We start from the raw sequence: 20,875 nt of genomic DNA on the forward strand, positions 1-20,875 counted from the left end.
ATCAAGCTCATACCCTGCCTCCATGTGTGTCCACCACCCACCTCAGAGAGCCTGTGATTGTTGCCTCGGATAGGCCAGCCCCTGGCCCCAGCCCAGGTCCCATAGAGCCAGCCGTGTTGCCACAGCCACCCCCGCAGCCACCTGTGCCCCAGCTTCCCGAGGGTGAGGCCTCCCGCTGCCTGTTCCTGTTGGCTCCCGGCCCCCGGGATGGCGAGAAGGTGCCCAACCGGGACAGCGGCATTGACAGCATCAGCTCGCCATCCAACAGTGAGGAGACCTGCTTTGTCAGTGATGATGGGCCCCCCAGCCACAGCCTGTGCCCTGGGACCCCTGCCCTGGCCAGTGTCCCTGTTGCTTTGGCTGACTCCCACCGGCCCGGCTCCCAGGAAGTTGATAGCGACCTGGAAGAGGAGGATGACGAGGAGGAGGATGAGAAGGACAGAGAAATCCCAGTGCTCCCGATGGAGAGACAGGAGTCTGTGGAGGTACTGACCCATGTTTACCAAGAGACACGACCATGTGGAAAAACCAGGAGCCTGGCTCTTACACTTGGTTCTTCCCCAGCTTGTTATTCCTCAAAATAGGGCACTGTTTCCACTTTGGATGTTTGGCTTCCCTGGTCCCTGGGTACTAAAATATTAGTAGCAAACCTGTACCTCCCCCTGCCCCCTTCACTGTAACTACCAAAATGACTATGCACAGTTCCAAATGCCCACTGGGAAAATTGTTCCCCCCTCATCAGAGAACCACTAGCTGGACCTCAGTTTTTCCATCTTAAAGATGGGCATCCTGCTTGGGGATCCTTCAAGTCCTACTTCAGCCAGAAAACCCCAAGACTCAGTAGCTCTGTGACACTGGGCAAGTCTCCACTCCTCTACCACAAGCTTCGGTTTTCTTATTTAGAAAATGGAAAGTTTCTCACATCCAGACTCCCCAGCAGCTGGCCACCAGAGGGACACAAGAGCTAGAGCTCCTCCTGCCCAAAGGACCTGAGGCTGTGGCCATGAAGGCTCTTGGCAGCAGGAAACCCTTTCTGTGCCCCAGCAGCCTAAGGCTGCTTTCAGAGGCATCCCTGAACTTCAGTTAGGTTGCAGCTGGAACCCGTTCTTCACCAGAGCCCAGCTCCAGTTCAGAAGCTGAGGCCAGCAACTCAGCAACCATGTATCTAGTGATTTGGAAACTGGGCCAACAGGCAATGAGTTGTATGTATTTTTGTACTTTGGTGTTTTCTACACCCCAAGTACTCAGCACGTCTTTGCTGCCTGAACTGAGTGGGCAAATAAATAACATTTATAGACTACTTAATCTGTAGTCTGCTATGTTTTACTTACATTCAATCATTTAATTGTCTCAGTTACCAATGGACTTAGGTCCTATTACTATCAGTATATACAGATGAGAAGACTTAAATACAGAGCAGTTACACAACTTATGCAAGCTAATGAATGGCAGAGCTAGGATTTAAACCCAGGAAGTCTGACTTCCTGGCCCACACAATTAACCACTGTGCTATGCTAAATGGATAGAGAGGGCAAATGCCTGGGGGCATAAGTGGCCAAGTGAGAGAGTGTGTATCATCAGAATTGAGGAGTGGCCTTTAGGATACACTGGGGAGTCAGAGATTGAAGCTGGGAGGCTTATGGGTCCAGAGATGGGGAATAAGGTTCTCCCAGGGTGGCACTGGGCTTAGAGTAGCATCTGAGCTGTTCTGAGAATTCTGTGGGCTTGGGTGAAGGTTAGGGTATGGGGTGATGGATGAGTGGCTGCCTCTTCTCCTTTCCAGTTGACTGTGCAGCAGAAAGTGTTCCACATTGCCAATGAGCTCCTGCAAACTGAGAAGGCCTATGTTTCCCGGCTCCATCTTCTGGATCAGGTGAATGACCCCTTGGAGGTCCTTGGGCCCCAGGACCTGGGAGGTGGGTGCCAAGGAGGAAGTTAAGAGGTCCTGAGCCCAACCCTACCATGACCAATCTAGAGTTGGTAAGACCTCTTTCTGACCTTGACCCCCATCCTGTCTCTGAAGTCAATTCTGACTGACCCCAAGTTTGATCTTTGTATCAACCTTCCTTCCTAACTTTGGGTGGGTACATCAACCCTGACTGCAGCTCTAACCTAAATCCTGAATTGACCCCATCTGTAAACCAGACCCTGATCGATCCTTATTCTAATCCTGGCCCTATTTCTGACCCCAAATTCACTAGAATACGTAAGGGTAGGAATTCTGCTTGCTTTGTTCACTATGTCATCCCAGCCATTACAATAGCACACAGTAGGCACTCAAAAATGTGTTAAATGAATGGATCTGACCCTGAATCTAATTCTGACCTTGACCCTGCTCCTGACTTCTCATTGTTCCAATGCCTACCTCCAAGCCCTAACCGTGATAACCCCAAATCCAGCCCCCCATATAGAAGCCTAACTCCATTCCCTCTTTCCTCAGTCTCGAGACCAGTGCTGATCCCAAAGCTCCAAAGAGCTGTCCACAAACAGTGCCCTCACTTACAAGCTGCCCCTTCCCCAGCCAAGCCCCAGGCCCATCTGGGCTGAACACGCCTGCCCTACCCCACAGGTGTTCTGTGCCCGGCTACTGGAAGAAGCTCGGAACCGCAGTTCCTTCCCGGCTGACGTTGTCCATGGCATCTTCTCTAACATCTGCTCCATCTATTGCTTCCACCAGCAGTTCCTGCTGCCTGAGCTAGAGAAACGCATGGAGGAATGGTGAGGGACTCCAGATCTAGGCTGTCTACCCTTCTGTCCACACGCCTGCCCAACCCAGGGCACAAATGTCTCCTAGAGTTCATTCCCACCTGTCTTCTCCTACCACCTTTCACGAAGGGAATCAGACTGAAGTTCTGCCTTCTGTGCCCTCCCACTCTAATACAAAACACAGACCAATCCTCCGAAAGTTAGAACAGAATACACAGCCCTTAAGAGTATGAGGTTAGGAGCCAGATTGGCTGGGTTCAAATTTTAGCTCTGCCATTTGCTAGTTTTGTGATATTAAGCAAGTTTCTTAAATTACTATTGTCCAGTTCCCTCCTCTACATAATGAGGATAATAATAATAGTCTACTTTGGAGAGTTATTTGAAGGATTTAAATGAGTTGACACATGTTGAGAGCATAGAACAGTACCCCGTATATAATATATGCTCAATGTGAGCTGTTGTTTTGGGGGTTGTTGTTGTTGTTGTTTTTAAATCAGACCTATGTTAGAGCTGAGAACGGGAGGCTATGGGAATCCAGACAAATGGACCAAACCTAGTCTAGGATTAGAGAAGGGTTCAGGGAGGTGCTGATTCTTGAGCCAAGTCCTGAGGGAGAAGGGCAGGGATTACAGGCAATCTCCCAGCCACCAGGCTCTCTCCTCTTACAGTCCATCCTTTAGAGTCTATTCCCCATGCCGTAATGGTCTTTCTGAACAATCAGACCGTGTTATGTACTACTTAGAATCATCTCCATGTTCTCCACCCCCATGGGATAAAGTATGTCTCCCTCACTAGACTGTCACCATGGAGGGCTGGTAGGTATGAAGCCGTTTCCTACATCTTCCCAATTACCCATTACCCCTGAGGGATAGGCCTGGCCTGGTTCTTGTGTGCCCCCAGCAGACCGTGACCAACAAGGGCTAAGACCAGGCCTAGTCCTGTGTGTCCCTCAGCTAACTGTGACTCCTGAGGAGTATGAGCAGACTTGTTCACTTTGTCTTCCCTATCAGACAGTGACCATGTCAGGGTTTAGCTCAGTGTGACTCACTTGTGTCTTCAGATTCCCTGAGCTCGAGGCTGGGCACAGAATCAGTAAGAAGTGTATGAAGAAGTGGCCCTCACAGGGAGGTGAGGGCAGGTATCTCAGGACATATAACTCCTGGTACTTGAGAGGGGCAGAGTTGGGGCAGGTGGCAGCCTGGGCCATGGCTTCAGGTCAAGCTGAGTCTTTTGGCCTAATTGGCCTGTAACACAAGCAGCAATTGCAGAGGAGTAGAACTGGCCAAGAAGTAGATTTCCAGGAATGTGGTGAAAGTAGCTTACCTGGGACTAGAGGCCTAGAAAGAAGCCCAAGAGAGCTCTGGGGGACAAGGCTCAGCAGGACCATGCTAGCCCCTGCTTCCACCCCAGGGACCGTTACCCACGCATTGGAGACATCCTTCAGAAGTTGGCACCCTTCCTCAAGATGTATGGCGAGTATGTGAAAAACTTTGACCGGGCTGTGGAGCTGGTAAACACCTGGACAGAGCGCTCCACCCAGTTTAAAGTTATCATCCATGAGGTACAGGTAAGCAGCAAAGCCGGATAGGATGAACTGGGGAGGAGAGTTCTGCAGGGACCCAGGGAGGAGTCTGTGGCCACACCTGAGCCCCTCTGCTTCTGCCTGTCACAGAAGGAGGAAGCCTGTGGCAACCTGACGTTGCAGCACCACATGCTGGAACCCGTGCAGCGCATTCCCCGCTATGAGCTACTTCTCAAGGACTATCTGTTAAAGCTGCCCCATGGCTCCCCGGACAGCAAGGATGCCCAAAGTGAGTGCATGCCTCCGGACCCTTCCTTACCCCTTCCACACACACACCCCAGACTTAATTCAATGGGTCAGCCTTCCACGGCAACATAATGAGATCCCAGAATAGGATCTCCAGACTGAAAGGCCCACATTGAAGCTCTGCAGTAAGACCCCAGGATGAACATCCAGGTTGAGACTCTGCCTGAATACCCAGGGAGAGCACTCAGGAGTCCCCCAGTCTGAAGTCCCCAACCGGAACCCCGGGAGTTGGAAGAGTATACCCAGAATGATCCCCTAGAGGGAGCCACGGTTTTCTAGGCCAAGACCCCAAAGCTCACCCCTAGACTCATCCTCAAATGAAGTTGTCCCAAGTCCAGAATGAAACTGAGCCAGAACCCCCAGGGACTGAGAGTGCCCAGACTGACCTCTCAGGCCAAGCCCTCTTTACTGAATCTCCACAGCTGAGCCTCACACAAGGAGACTTGTCTCATCGGGCCCCTGACTATCTATCATCCACATTTAGAGCTCCACTCTGTGTTCCCAGCTGTTACCTAGAACGAACCTCATAAAGAACCTCCCAAGTCTGATCAGAGCCCTACAGAATTACCTCTTCAGAACTGAGCACCCCTGACTGGACCCCAAATTTTCCACCTCCAAGATTTGGATCTCTAGGCTTAGATACTGTCTCCTCAGACTGAGTCCTTACACACAGAACCACTAGAAAACTATTTCATTCTGATTCCTCCAGTATGAGACCCACACCCACCCCCAGGGTCACACCTCAAAGAGTGCTTCCCCAGAGTCTCCCCAACTTCCCCCCCCAACAGAGTATTATCTCCATTTATTCCTTCACTTATATAACAGCTATTTACTGAGCACCTTATTCTGTGCATTGTTGTAAGCACAGGGGATATGGAAGTGAACAAGACAGCAGATAATAAAGAGAAGTAATAAATACACAGAAGAACATTGAATAGATGCTACATGTAATTCAGAGAATAGGAAGGTGATGTGACAGGGGCTGGGGGGCTTACTTGAGGTTGGGTGGCCTCTCTGAATAGAAGATATTTGAGTCACACCTGAATGACAAGAAGAAGGGAGCCACATGCCAGCTGGAGAGGGCCATAGCCCCCAGAGGCAACAACAGGTACAGACTTCCTGGGGGGGGAGGAGAGGCAGCTTGCATATCTTTGGACCATCAAGAGGGCCAGTGTGACCTGAGCATGGTAAGTGAGGACAGAATGGTAGAAGTAGGGTTAGAGGGAGGAGCCAGACTTTAAAGTCCTAGATAAGGAGATGGATTTTTCTTTTCTGAGTACAGTGGGTAGCCAAGGGAAGATTTTGATCAGGATTATTTGAGAAGCAAGAGAGAGAGAGACCAGTAAGAAGCCTTTGCAATAATCTAAGTGAGAAAAGTCAGCTTGGACGAGGGCAGTAGCAGTGGAAGTAGAGAGAAATGGTTAGATTCAGGATATATTTTATTTGGAAGCAGCACTGAAAGAACCAGGATGGAGTGGGTGTGAGGCTTGGAAGAAAGAGTCAAGAATGACTTGCAGATTTTTGGCTAGTGGTGATTGTTCTTGAGGTGAGCTCAGGAGGTTGATTTTGGACGTGTTCAAAGTGAGCTGCCAGGTAGGTAGTTAGATGAGTCTAGAATCCCAGGGAGAGAGAGTTGGGTGTCACTGGCTCATAGATAGTATTCAACACTGTGAGACTGGACCCAATCACCAAGAGAGTGAATGTAAATGGAGAAGAAATGGGGGCCAAGGGCAAAGCTGAAGGAGGTGGCATCAGCAAAGGACTTGAGAAGTAGCCCTATAGGTAGGAGGAAAGTTAGGAGAGCAAAGAGTGCTGGAAGCCACAAGAATCAGGAGCAGACAGTTGTAGTCTGCTGCTGTGTCTACTTCCCAAATTGAGTCCCCTCCACCCTACCACATGGGGCACTTTGCTACCAATCCTGGACCTCTAGAAAGAACAAGAACCCTAAAATGTTTGACAGCTGAACTCAACAGACATCTGCAGACTAAGTACCTCAGTCCTCTCCCTGACTGAGAACCCCGACTGAAATGCCAGGATGAACTATATAACCTAAACCTTGAGAAAAAGCCTTCCAGACTGATTCCTTAGGAATAGTTCCATGGGCTGACATCTCCAACCGAGCCCTCAGGCTAAATCCAGTATGAGGTCCCAGTTATAGGACACCCCCCCAACACTTGGTTTCCCCAAACCAAGATCTGGGCTTCCAGAATGCTCCTCCCACCCTGAGCTCTGAGAGAGTGTTCCCACTCAGAGCCCTCAGCCCAAAGTCCCACAAGGAGATTCCCCCAGTCTAGTCTCCATGGCCACCATTCTATAAACAGGTATTGCCAAACATAGCACCGCAGATTCATCCCCCATTTACTGTCCCTCAGATTGAGACATCTATCCTGAGCCCCTAAAGGTAGATTCTTTTGTCAGGGACTGATCCATGCCACAGACTTAGACCACTGAGGCCTCAGACTGATTTCTACAATCTCTCCAGCTGAGATCAAGCTGCCTGATCTGAGCTCCAAACAGACTCCAGATTGTGTTCTCCCTAGTCCCAGTCCCCCAGACCCCTGTTTTCCATCCCTTTCACTGTGCCCTGGGACTAATGCCCTAGATTTTCCCCCAAATTAAGTCTGATCCTCCAAGTCTGATTTTCCCAGTCTTAACTCCAGACTGACTCCCCACAAACAGTGCCCCCCCACCAGCTTTCTATATCCCAGCCTTGGATTCACAGATTGAGATTCCCAGGCTAAGTCCTACAGAATGAGGTCTCCAGACTGTGCTCCATATCGAGACCCAAAAATGACACCTCACCCCACCACACTGAGTCTCCATATTTTATAACCCTCCAACCGCGATCCCCAGAAGAAGCCCCCTGGCTCGTTTCTCCACCCAGAGCTCATGGATTCTACAGAATCATGTATCCACAGTGAGCTTTTAGGACTGAGTTCTTTCATTATTTCCACACTAGATCTCTAGCATGACATTTCCAAACTGAAATTTCCCAAATGAGCTCTCCTCACTGAACCCCCAAAGTGAGTTGCCAGTGTAATATTCCTAAACTGGGTACCAGGTAGAGTCCATTTTACCAACTGTGTGTCCCTGAGCAAGCTGCTTGGTCTCAGTTTTCTCGTGTGTAGAAGGGGGAGTGAAAAGGATACCTCCCTTGTAGAGTTGTTTTCAGGATGAGATAATCCAGGTAAAGCTGTCAGCACAGTGCCTAGCACATGGCAAAACCCCAATAAATGTTAACAGTTTTTATTACTGAATGCCCTGGCTGATGTACTCCATACTGAATGTCCATAAAATCAGCCCCTAGATTGAGTTCACCTAACTTAGGTTCCTATTTTGTACAAATATCAACCCTATCTGAGTCTCCAGAATGAACCTCGGAGCTTGGCCTTGTCCAACTGAGCTCCCCATGCTAAGCCCAAAAATGAACAATGCCCCCCCAACCACCACCCAAGAAAGAATTTTCCAGTCTGGTTTTCTGAGATGCTCTGAGTGCGATCCAGTGCAACATATGCGCACTAAGCTACCCAGCCCAAGATTTTGACCTCCCGATGTCAGTTTAAGTGCCTCCTCCCAGAAAGTTCCTCAAGGTCTGAGCCCCACTGAATCATAGCTCTCATTCCTTAGACTCACTCCCCCCAACCTTCTACTCCCTAGACTGAACTCTGGAACCCAGACTCCAGACTGGGTTCCTCAAATAGGCCAAGGGGAACTGCTGGCCTAAACTGCCTACCCTGAGTCCAAGACTGAACTCCAGACCCAGGCTGCCAAAGATCCAACAGAGCTTCAGACAAGACCCCTACACCAACTTCCCCAAACCACACTCCCTACTCCAAACCCCCAAATGAAATCCTAGACTGACATCCCAGACAAAGCCTACACACACCAGACCCCTAGAAATACCAATTTGCACTCCATACAAGGCATCTCCAGACAGAACTCCCGAGAGCAAAGCCTCTACTCGGAGTTCAGTAACCTGTACTGGCCTGAGTGGGTATCTCACAGCTTACCAGAGTCTTCTTTCTGTCCCTTTCCTGGTTACCTCCTACCTCTACCACCCAACATGCCCCCTGCCCTGGAGTGGGGGAGATACAGAATGTGTAGGAGAAAGGGCAGATGGCCGAGCAGGTCCAGCTCCGATGTCAACTCAGCCACTTCCCAGGTATACAGCCTAAAGCCACCACCTCTTCTCTCTAAGTCTGTTTCCTCATTTTGGACAAATAGGTCCCAAATCACACCTATCTTACAGAGTTGTTGTGAGGACTGAGAGGAGCTAATTTATGCAAAGTATCTGATGGGGAGCCCTGGAGAGGGTGGGGGGACCCTGGCCCCATCCTAGGGAGTTCCTAGTCTACTGAGGGATGCAGATTTATCAATACATGATGGATACAGTGTGACTAGTGGGACAGAAGGGAGCGTGGAGGACTGTGGGAACTGAGACAGGGTCCTGACCCAGCCTGGGAACTCCAGACAGGTTACTAAGGGAGGTAAGCTGAATCCAGAAGACTGAGTGGCACTTAGCCAGATGAAACAAGACAGGGCGTGTTTAGGGAGGTACAAGTGGAGGAAGTTGGAGAGGAAAGCAGAGATTTCCAAGCAAGGGCTTTCAAGGCCAGGCTAAACGGCTGGGTTTTCCCCCTACAGATACAGGAGAGCTATTGATAGATTTAAGCAGAAGAGTTGTCACTCTGTCAAGCTGTATGTGAGAAAGATCCCTATGGCAGCTAGGGTTGAAGATTAGGGACTCCTGAAAGGCCTGAGCTGGGTTAGCAGCTCCAGATCTTGAGTACCAAGACTTGGTCATGGAGGCAGAGCCTCCTAGAAAAGCAAGACTTGGTTTCCCAGCTATATGGACCCTCTTCAGAAGCACCTGGACTCCTCCATCACAGGCAGATTTTCTCGTGAGAAAATTCAGCACCCTATAGACAAGAGTGGGATGCAGGACAGCTGTAGCAGGGCCTCAAGTGTAGGCAGGATTGTTAGTGTGTGGGGATGTGTAGGGATTTATTTCAAGATTTTTTTCCCCCCGATGATACCTGGTCGCTATAGGAGATATGGAAATTACAGAAAAGATGAAAGAGATAGGGAAGAAAGATGGCTGTGATACAAGCCCCCAGAGAATAAGCACAATGAGCACTCTGACGTATTTTCTTCCCAGTTTTTTTAATACACATATATTTGTGAAATTGAGATCATTTGGTGTACACAAGTTGGTATCCTTTTCTTAAAATATCTTGAACATTTCACAAATTATGGAAAACTCTACATAAGCATCACTTGTAAAGGATGTTCAGCATACTATTCTATGAATGCACAGTAATTTATTTAACTGAACCCTTATAGTTGGACATTTTTTTTGAAAGAGAGAGAAAGACAGTGAGCATGCAGTGGGGGGAGGGGGAAAGGGAGAGAGAGAATCTTTTTTTTTTTAAGATTTTATTTATTTATTTGATAAAGAGAGATCACAAGTAGGCAGAGAGGCAGGCAGAGAGAGAGGAAGGGAAGCAGGCCCCCTGCTGAGCAGAGTGCCCGATGTGGGACTCGACCTCAGGACCCTGAGATCATGACCTGAGCCTAACCCACTGAGCCACCCAGGCACCCGAGAGAGAATCTTAAGCAGCACCAAACAGTGTGGAGCCTGACAAACAGGGCTTGATCTCATGACCCTGAGATCATGACCTAAGCCAAAATCAAGAGTTAGTCGCTTAACCTACTCAACCACTCAGGCACCCCTGTTTTTATTTTAATTCCAGTATAGTTAACATACAGTATTATATTAGTCTCAGGTGTACAATGCAGTGACAATTTTACACATCACCCAGTTCTCATCAAGACAAGTGTGTTCCTTAATCCCCATCACCTACCTAACCCTCCCCACCCCCTTTCCCTCTAGTCTGGAATTGTGATGCCTCCAAGCTTTGCTTATCTTTTTCAAGATTGCTTTGGCTATTCAAGGTCTTTTGTGGTTCCATACAAATTTTAGGATTATTTGTTCTAGCTCCGTGAAAAATGCTGTTGCTATTTTGATAGGGTTCATATTAAATATGTAGATTGCTTTGGGTAGTATAGACATTTGAATAATATTTGTTCTTCCAAGGGCACCTGGGTGGCTCAGTCATTAAGCGTCTGCCTTTGGCTCGGGTCATGATCCCAGATCCTGGGATTGAGCCCCGCATCGGACTGCCTGCTTCTCCCTCTCCCACTTCCTCTGCTTGTGTTCCCTTTCTCACTGTCTCTCTCTGTCAAATAAATAAATAAAATCTTCAAAAAAAATTGTTCTTCTAATTCGTGAACAGAGAATGTCCTTCATTTCTTTGTGTCATATTCAGTTTCTTTCATCAGTGTTTTAAAGTTTTCAGAATACAGTTCTTTTACCTCTTTGGTTAAGTTTATTCCCAGGTACTGTGCAATTTAAATGCAATTGTTTTTCCTAATTTCTCTTTCTGCTTCTTCATTATTAGTATATAGAAATACAACAGATTTCTATACATTGATTTTGTATCCTGTGATTTTATTGAATTCATTGATCAGTTCTAGTAGTTTTTTGGTGGAGTCTTTTGGGTTTTCTTTCACTATAGTATCATGTCATCTGCAAATAGTGAAAATTTTATTTCTTCCTTACCAATTTAGATGCCTTTTATTTCTTTTTATTGTCTGATTGCTGTGGCTAGGACTTCCAGTACTGTGTTGAGTGGAAGTGAGGAGAGTGGACATCTTGTCTTATTCCTGATCATAGGGGGAAATTTCTCCATTTTCCCTCTTGAGTATGATGTTCCCTGTGAGTTTTTCACAGATGGCCTTTATTATGCTGAGGTATGTTCCTTCCAAACCTACTCTGTTGTGGGTTTTTATCAAGAATGGATGTTATTCTTTATCAGATGTTTTTTTCTGCATCTATTGAGATGATCATATGGTTTTTGTCCTGTCTCCAGTTGATGTGATTGATGTATCACATTGATTGATTTGTGAATATTGATCCACCCTTGCATCCCAGGAATAAATCCCACTTTACTGTGGTGGATGATTCTTTTGATCTATTTTTGAATACAGGCTGCTAGTATTTTGTTGAGGATTTTTCATCTGTGTTCACAAGGTATATTGACCTATAGTTCTCTTCTCTTGTGGTATCTTTATCTGGTTTTGGAATCAAGGTAATGCTGGCCTCATAGAATGACTTTGGAAGTTTTCCTTCCTCTTCAAATTTTTTGGAACAGTTTGAGAAGAACAGACATTTTTTCTAGAAACACAGTTTTTCTTTTCTTTTTAAAGATTTTATTTATTTGTCAGAGAGAGAGAGAGAGAGAGAGCAAGCACAGGCAAGGGGAGCAGCAGGCAGAGGGAGAAGCAGAATTCCCCAAGCAAGGAGCCCAATATGGGACTCGATCCCAGGATTCTGGGATCATGACCCATGCCAAAGGCAGACGCTTAACTGACTGATCCACCCAGACATCCTGAGAAGAATAAATATTAACTCTTCTCTAAATGTTCGGTAGAAATTGCCTTTGAAGCTCTCTGGTCCTACACTTTTGTTTATTGGGAGTTTTTTGATTGCTGATTTAATTTCCTTGGTGATTATCAGTCTGTTCATATTCTCTATTTCTTCCTGCTTCAGTTTTGGTAAGGTTTATGTTTCTAGGAATTTATCCATTTCTTCTAGGTTGTCCAATTTGCAGGCATATAGTTTTTCACAATATTCTCTTACAGTTGTTTGTATTTCTGTGGTGTTGGTTGTTTTTTCTTCTCTCTCATTTGTGACTTTGAGTAGTTCCCCCCTTTTTTCAATGAGTCTAGCTAGGGAGTTATTGGTTTTGTTGATTAGAATGTGTATTTTCTCAGTATAGATTCCTATACTCATTATTATTGAGACAAAAAATAGGCTTATCTCTTTTTTTAAGATTTTATTTATTTGATAGAGAGAGGGAGGGAGAGGGAGAGAGAGCATGAGTGGCAGGGGTGGGGAGACAGAGGGAGAAGCAGACTCCTCGCTGAACAAGGAGCCTGACATGAGCTCGATCCCAGGACCCTAGGAATATGACCTGAGCTTAAGGCAGATGCTTAACTGACTGAGCCACCCAGGCGCCTGTCTTTGTTTCTTTTTCTTTTTTTTTTTTTTTAAGATTTTATTTATTTGACAGACAGAGATCACAAGTAGGCAGAGAAGCAGGCAGAGAGAGAGAGAGAGAGAGGAGGAAGCAGGCTCCCCATTGAGCAGAAAGCCTGATGCGGAGCTTGATCCCAGGACCTAGAGATCATGACCTGAGCTGAAGGCAGAGGCTTAACCCACTGAGCCACCCAGGCGCCCCACCATCTTTGTTTCTTTATATGGCTCTTTTTTATTATAAAAATAATACATGCTCTTTGTCAAAAATATGGAAAATACAGCAAAATCTAAAGGACATGACGAAAAGCACCACAGTCCCACCATTCAGAGACAACTTGTTAAACATGAGTATGTTTCTTTCCAGTTACCTATGTAATTGTTATTCTTATTTTTAATGGTAATAATAATCCTGTTAAGCTTGCATTTTATTCACTGCCAGTTATTCCATGTACTATAATTCTGCTGTTGTGGGATTAATTGAGATAGTTTCTGATTTTAAGTAATGTTGCTCTGAGGCTGGTGCTTTCCAGGATGGGGAGGGTGTAGTCAGGCCAGGAGGAGGTATTCAAGGAGCAAAGAAGCCCCCAAGAGCCTCTTCTCTGCTAGTCTCCCGCTTGACCTCCCACTCTGCCCACAGAGTCTCTGGAGCTGATAGCCACAGCGGCGGAGCACTCTAACGCCGCCATCCGCAAAATGGTGAGTGGCCCTTCTAGCCCCTGCCCCTCCTTGGCCACCCACCTGTGGTGTCTTTGTCCTAGGGGACTTGTGACTTGTGGACATGTCAGGGGAGGCCAGCACCCCAACCCTGCCTTCTGTTTCCTGTCTTCTGCCAGGAGCGAATGCACAAGCTGCTGAAGGTATATGAGCTGCTAGGGGGTGAGGAGGACATTGTCAGCCCCACCAAAGAGCTCATAAAAGAAGGCCACATCCTTAAGCTGTCAGCAAAGAATGGGACCACTCAAGACCGATACCTCATACTAGTAAGTGCCAGGTGTGGGGTTGCACACATTGACTTGGTACTCACTCAAGACTATACCTCCTGCTAGCCATTCTTTCCTCTATTAACTCCTTGTATTTTCACTACCTACAGCTAGGAATATTTTTTCTCTACTCCAGAGGGAATGTAACTAAGACTTAGAAGTGACTTGCCCAAGGTTGCCCAACTGGGCAGTGACTCCCATGCCTAGGCTCTTTCCTTCTGACCCTTGTGTCCAACTTGTGCTGTGCTTTCTCCATCTATTGCCTTGATTCCCCAGCAATAAAGCTTCAGGAGACTTGTAAGGATAGGGAGCTGGGCCACACCTCTCCTGGGTCTTCCACACATACGTCCCAAAACTTTTCCTTCCTAGTTCAACGACCGCCTCCTTTACTGTGTGCCCAGGCTGCGGCTCCTTGGCCAGAAGTTTAGCGTGCGGGCACGCATTGATGTAGATGGCATGGAGGTGAGCACCAGGAAGTGGGAGATGGGTACCTGGAGTGGGGGCTTGGTTCTGGGAGGGATAAAGTTGTTCTGACTTTGACCACAAGTCTTTGTGTGCATGTGTGCAGAGGGTAAGGGCTCTGTGGAGTTTAGTTATCCTCACAAAGACTTTTTCTCCCTCCATTCAGCTAAAGGAAAGCTCCAACCTCAATCTGCCTCGGACCTTCCTGGTGTCAGGAAAGCAGCGCTCCCTGGAGCTCCAGGCTAGGTACTTGACCTTACCTATACCTTCCCTCCAGCCCCCTCTTTCCCTTCAGATATGAAGCATCTAGTTTCAGGCAACCTCGCCAAGGAAGAGATCATTCCACAGAAAAGATGGGCACCTTTTCCCAAAGATGCTTCCTTGCTCTTCTGATGGGTTTTGTTAGGGGAGAGGGGAGAATGAGATATTAATCCCAACAGGAATAACAACAATACAGTTTCTTGTAGATTCAGAGATTGAAGAGAAGTAACAACCAAATGCAATGCTTGGTCCATGATAGAGCCTAATTTGAACAAAACCCTAAAATACATTTGCAAGACAATAGGGAAAATCTAAGTATGAACTGAACAATAACTGTTGGGTAATTACTGCTAACTTTTTCAGGTGTGATAATGGTATAATTGTTATACAAGAGAATGGCCTTGTTTTTTCATGATGCATGCTGAAGATTTAGTATCATGATACCTGTAATTTATTTTTAAAAGACTTATTAACCAGAAATATATAAAAACATACATCATATATAACTATATGTGAACATATACATATATATGAAGTAAATATAGCAAAATATTTTTTAAATTTGCATCTATATAGTAGGCATACATTTAGTGAATTTGTGCTATCCTGTCTGCTTTTTTGTATGCTTGAAATTTTTTATAATAAAACTTTTAAAAATAACAACATTTAAAAATAAGGTCTAGCCATTTAACAGAGGCTTTCATATCCATCCTCTACTTGGATCATTATAATAGCTCACATTTAGTGAAGACTTGCTCTTATGTTAGGCACTGTTTTAAGTGAACTTTAACTGAAACATTTTAAGTTTAACCTGACTAGTTGAATCCTTAAAACAACTCTTGAAGTAGCTACTGTTACCATCAACCCCATTTCACAGATGAGCAAACTGTGGCACAGAAGAGTTATGTACCTTGCCCAAGATCTCATAGCTAGAAAGCAGAGCTGGAAATAGAGCTCACATTGCCTTCTGAGGGCCCAAGTGATTAGGAACCGAGGTCAGGGTCAGGGCCAGAGAATGGATGCATATGGGTAGATGATTTATTTCTGACAGGCTGCAAGGAAGTGAGAAATGAGAGTCAGAACCCTCACTGCTGGTACTGTGTGGAGGCCGGAAAGAGAGATGAATGTTACCTTTGAAGCTCTGGGGGACTGAGAGAGCATCCTCGAGGCCTGAGGCCTGCAGCCAGGAAGCAAGAACAAAGCCAACGTGGGCACATCCAGGAGGGGGCTCAGCAGAACCTGAGTGACAAGTCATATGACTCAGACAGGTCTTCTGCTGGAAGGATGGGAAGGAGGGGGCTGCGGAAACAATGGAGCCAGAGAGGAGCACTAAGCAGTGTAAGGGTTTCCTCCTAGTGGCAGAGGAAAGGCATGGAGGGTTTGCTTTGCAATTGTTTGTACTGCCCTTTAAAAAATTTAATGAAAAATTTCAAATATGCAGAAAAGTGGAAATACAATAAACACCCATATACCTACCATTTAGACAACTAGTGTTCAACCTTGGCAACACAGGGATCAACTAGGGAACTTTTAAAAAATGCTGCTGTCTGAAGTGCGCCTGTCTGGCTCAGTCAGCAGAGCATGTGACTCTTGATCTTGGGGTTAGAGGTTTGAGCCCCACGTTGGATGTAGAGATTACTTAAAATTAAAATATTTTTAAAAATACTGATGTCTGAAACCTACCCTCAAAGACTGATTGAATTTGTCTGGGCACAGCCTGAACATGAGGAGTTTTAAAAGCTCCCTTGGTGGTTTTAGTGTGTGCACCAAGGTTTAGAACCACCGACTTAAGAATCAACAATTATTGACATTTTGCCATATGTATCTTTGGCTGAACCATTTTAAAGTAAAGACATGATACTTCACCCCAGGCCTTTCCTTTCCTCTAGTTGCATATATATATATGTATGTGTATACACAGATACATACACCCACATATACACACACACACATTTTCTTTCTATATTTTATTATGAAAATATTCCAAAATACAGAAAAGTTAAAAAAAATTATACAGTGAACAACTATAAACCCACCATACAGATTCTATAAGTGCTAACATTGTCCTATATTTACTTTATCACCAATGTATCCTTTTATCCATCCACCAATCCATCTGGTTTTTTTAACATGCATTTCAAACGAGGTTACAGGCATCACTACACCTCATCCCTTAAAGACTTTGGTGTGCATATTATTAACTAGAGTTCAATATTTGTTAAATGTCCTCTCCTTTTCTTGAGGCCAAATTTTCACACAGTTAAATGTACAGGTCTTAAATGTGTACCATCACTAAGTTTTGATAAATATAAACATACATGTCACATTTTTTTTTAAATGGAATGCTATGTGTATTTTATGTTTTTACTTAACATCAAGAGCTTTCTATACCACTTAACATATTATATTTCACGTAACAGATTATAAACAGATTTCTATACCATTTATGTTGTCTTGACAGTAATGATATACCATCATTTCTTTTTATCTGATCCCCTGTTGAGCACTTAGGCTGCTTCCAATTTTTCATAATAAATAGCATTGCAATGGACATTCCTGCAGCTAAATATTAACTCCTATTCTTAATTTTTCATGAAGTGGTTCTAAGGATGTAGTCAGATTTTCATATTAGAAAAATACTTTCGATGTCTGGTGTGTAAATGTGGAAGGGGATTAGAAGAGGCCAGGAAGGAGTCAGCCAAGAAACCCGGGTCCTGTCCCTAGTAAGCAGTTTATGGAGCTGTCCCAGCCTAGAGGCCTTGGAGATTCCAGGGCAGACAGGAGAGATGGGAAAGGAAGGAAAAAGGAAGAGGTAACTCACACTGATGGAGCACCTAGTGGACCAAGGATTATGCTAGGCACTTACCTATCACTGGTTAGTGCTCAGAACAACCCAAACTGATCATTCTCTCCATGTAAAATGGAGAAAATGGACTAAAGGAAAACAAGCTCCCCACCCTTTCTCAAATTTGCCATTCCAACAACAGGGAACTATTTATGGTCTCTTGTGCTCAGTGGGTTAAAGCCTCTGCCTTCGACTCAGGTCATGATCCCGGGGTCCTGGGATTGAGCCCCACATCGGGCTCTCGGCTCCGTGGGGAGCCTGCTTCCTCCTCTCTCTCTCTCTCTGCCTGCCTCTCTGCCTACTTGTGATCTCTGTCTGTCAAATAAATAAAACTTAAAAAAAAAAAGTCCCACCCAAATTCCAGGCTGGGGCAGGTCTCTCCTGGGCTTCTCAGCCCTATTTTCACTCCGGGTCACAGTGCTAATCCCCCTGTATTGTCCCTATCTCCCCTCCTAGACCATGAGCTCCTTGAGGATAGGGCCAGCCCTCTCTAAGCCCCAAGTCTCTAGCACAGGGTCTGGAAATTATTAGTAACTGCTGAATAAATAAATACAGGCTACATGACTTGCCTAAAGTCATATAATAAGTTAAGGACCAGAGGGTCAAAACCCTGGTCTGACTCCAAAATACTGTTTACCACTCCAGTTGCTTTTGGTTGGCCTGCCTAACCCAACATTTTTCTTTCCCCCCCCCACCCCGCACCCCAAGGACTGAGGAGGAGAAGAAAGACTGGGTCCAGGTAACATCCAAGAAGGCTTTGTGGTAGGGGGCTGGAAGAGTATTAACAGGTCTCCTTGGGGTTTGTGGACTCTCCCCTAAACTCATATCAGACCAGAATGGGCCTGGACACAGCTTTTCAACAAACTTTACCATCCCTGTTTTACAGATAAGCAAACTGAGGTCCAGAGGTTAAACAGAAATTCATAAATTCTCCCTTTAGAAAGCTGGCTCCTCTGAGGGTACAACCCCAGTGAGTTAAATCCTGTAAAACCTAAAGTCCAGACAGTGGCCAGGAAGACCTTCTGTGATTTTTCAACCACTGATCTGAGAATTGGATTTGGGATTGGGCTTGCTCAAGATCATATGCCTAACAAGGGGCAGAGTCTGGCCAAGAAACCAAGTTTTCTTTCTCCAGGCTAGGTCATAGTAAGGTAAGGTGAGGGTGGAAGTAGGTGGGTTGTGAGGTGATCTGACCTCTTATTTCTTAAAACCTCCTTTATAGGCCATCAACTCCACCCTCCTGAAGCACGAACAGACGCTGGAGACCTTCAAACTGTTGAACTCAACAAACAGGGAAGATGAAGACACACCCCCTAATTCTCCAGTAAGAGTCCTCACCCTCTCCCCCTGCACTGGGACCCCTTCCAGGCTTCCAAGTCCCCACTTGACCTTGAAATGATCCTTGCCCCTTCCCGGAGAGTGAACACCAGAGAGGCAGAGTGCAGGACCTCAGAAGAACAGTCTTCTTTTGGTATGGCCACAGAGGAATCATGGGGGAAACTGAGGCCCAGAAAGTAAAAATGACTTGTCGTCAGTAGTATGGTAAGGTAAGGTCAGAGCAAGGATTCAAAGGCAGATCTTCTGAATGTATCTGCTGCTTCCCACTGATGATCCAAGCCTTCAGGCAGAGGGCAGGGGCTAGCTGGACTGGGCTGGGGAGTAGCTATCTCTGACCTGGGACCTGGCCCTCTCTCCAGAACGTGGATCTTGGGAAGCGGGCACCTACACCCATCCGAGAGAAGGAAGTCACCATGTGCATGCGCTGCCAGGAGCCCTTCAATTCCATCACCAAACGCAGGCACCACTGCAAGGCCTGCGGGCATGTGAGTTTTGGCAGGCAGGGGCAGAGATAGGGAGGGGACAGGCTGGCAGCCCAAAGGCCCACTTCTGAGTGGGTTACCTTCTAAGTAACCTCTAAGTGGGGGAGGCCATGAGTCCACTGTGGGAGTTGGTACACTGAAGGGAAAGACCTGCAGGAACCAGGCTGTTTTTGCCCACTTGCCACCCCAGGTGGTTTGTGGGAAGTGCTCCGAGTTCCGGGCCCGCCTCATCTATGACAACAACCGCTCCAACCGTGTGTGCACGGACTGCTACGTGGCCTTGCATGGGGTGCCTGGGAGCAGCCCGGTCTGCAGCCAGCATACACCCCAGCGTCGGAGGTCTATCCTGGAGGTAAGAGCCAGGTTCCCGACTAACAGTCCCACGCCAACCACATGGGCCCAGCCACCCACCATGACTGACACACGCGTGGGCATCTCTGAAATGCTAGGGTGCTATGTGCTTCCACTGAGCAAGTGACCCAGGCTTGGAGTGAGTAAAATGAATGCAAGAGTGAATGAAAGACGAATTTTTATTTAAGTGCTTTAGCCATTTAATCCTCACAGTAAGTAATCTATCCATGCTATTTCTATCCCTGGGTTACAAATGAGGGAACTGAGGCTCAGGGAGTTATTTGCCCAAATTACACAGCCAGCAAGTGGCAGAGCTAGTACGTTTTTTCAATAAACAAATTATCTTTTCTTATTACAAAATAGGATATGTGCATTGGGGAAAATTAGACAATATAAACAAAAATAATAAAAACACCATATTCCTTCCACCCACTAGATTACCACTAATAATAATTGTGCTGTAGCATGCCATACATACATTTTTGGTTTTGTTTTTAACCAAACTGAGGTATTCATTTCACTTAACATTTAAAGAATGCTTACTCTGGGGGTGCCTGGGTAGCTCAGATGGTTAAGCGGCTGACTCTATTTCAGCTCAGGTTATGATCTCAGGGTCCTGAGATGGAGCCCTCGGGGGGGGGGGGGGGAGTTTGCTTGAGGATTTACTCTCTCCCTCTGCCCCTAATTCCTGCTCACGTGCACGTGTGAGCGCTCTCTCTCTCTCTCAAAAATAAATAAATCTTTTTTAAAAAAGAATGCTTACTCCGTGCCAGGCACTCTTCTGAGCATTTTGCATACATTAACTCATTTAATCCTTACAACAGACCTATATGTTCTCCTTCCAAGTCAATACATTTTCATCTCAAGCTGGGATTCTAAGCCAAACTGCCTTACACAGCTACCCAATTCTCTTCACAATGCTAGGGTTGCCTCTTGCTAAATCCAAGGCATGAATGTTATGATGAAATACAACGAACAGGGGGAGGTATAAAGGCATAAGTGACTTGAGGAATAAATCAACTGATGGAACAATGCCTGCCTGGCATCTAGGTGCCCCTGCTGAAACACCCCTCCCACCAACTCTTAGGAGGCAAGCAGCCACTGCAGTGCAGCAGACAAGCCTGGCTTTCAGCCTCAATCCTAACCCACAGGGGGTGGGGGTACTGGACAAATCCTTCCCACCATCTGAGCTTCAGCTTTATCAATCCCTATGCTGAGGGCATGTCAAAGCCAAGAGTAGCCAGGCCAGGCCTTCTATCAACACTGATGTCCCCTATGTCTCTGGCCACAGAAACAGGCCTCAGTGGCTGCGGAGAACAGCGTCATCTGCAGCTTCCTACACTACATGGAGAAAGGTGGCAAAGGATGGCACAAGGCATGGTTCGTGGTCCCTGAGAATGAACCCTTGGTGCTGTACATCTATGGAGCCCCTCAGGTGTGCATCCCATTCTTTCAGGGCCTTTCAGCCACCTGGCAAAACCAGGCTGCTCCTCTTCTCTTTCAGTCCTTGACCTCTCCTTG

The 20,875-nt window shown here is 46.3% G+C and overlaps 1 protein-coding gene across 1 annotated transcript in view; it reads left to right on the plus strand.

Annotated features, from left to right (window-relative positions):
• Window positions 1-20,875, plus strand: part of FGD1 (FYVE, RhoGEF and PH domain containing 1) — a 40,692-nt gene that overhangs the window by 18,448 nt on the left and 1,369 nt on the right. Inside the window, exons 4-17 of the mRNA XM_004780579.3 lie at window positions 47-485; window positions 1,784-1,873; window positions 2,570-2,718; window positions 4,117-4,273; window positions 4,379-4,517; window positions 13,273-13,331; window positions 13,469-13,615; window positions 13,985-14,077; window positions 14,244-14,323; window positions 17,892-17,922; window positions 18,406-18,507; window positions 18,881-19,006; window positions 19,194-19,355; window positions 20,646-20,789. Of these exons, the coding sequence (XP_004780636.1) occupies window positions 47-485; window positions 1,784-1,873; window positions 2,570-2,718; window positions 4,117-4,273; window positions 4,379-4,517; window positions 13,273-13,331; window positions 13,469-13,615; window positions 13,985-14,077; window positions 14,244-14,323; window positions 17,892-17,922; window positions 18,406-18,507; window positions 18,881-19,006; window positions 19,194-19,355; window positions 20,646-20,789 (1,918 nt within the window). The remainder of the gene's footprint in view (window positions 1-46; window positions 486-1,783; window positions 1,874-2,569; window positions 2,719-4,116; window positions 4,274-4,378; window positions 4,518-13,272; window positions 13,332-13,468; window positions 13,616-13,984; window positions 14,078-14,243; window positions 14,324-17,891; window positions 17,923-18,405; window positions 18,508-18,880; window positions 19,007-19,193; window positions 19,356-20,645; window positions 20,790-20,875) is intronic.

This window comes from Mustela putorius, unplaced genomic scaffold, assembly GCF_011764305.1.
Source record: "Mustela putorius furo isolate JIRA1106 unplaced genomic scaffold, ASM1176430v1.1 tig00004068_pilon_pilon_pilon, whole genome shotgun sequence".
Classification (NCBI taxonomy): domain Eukaryota; kingdom Metazoa; phylum Chordata; class Mammalia; order Carnivora; family Mustelidae; genus Mustela; species Mustela putorius.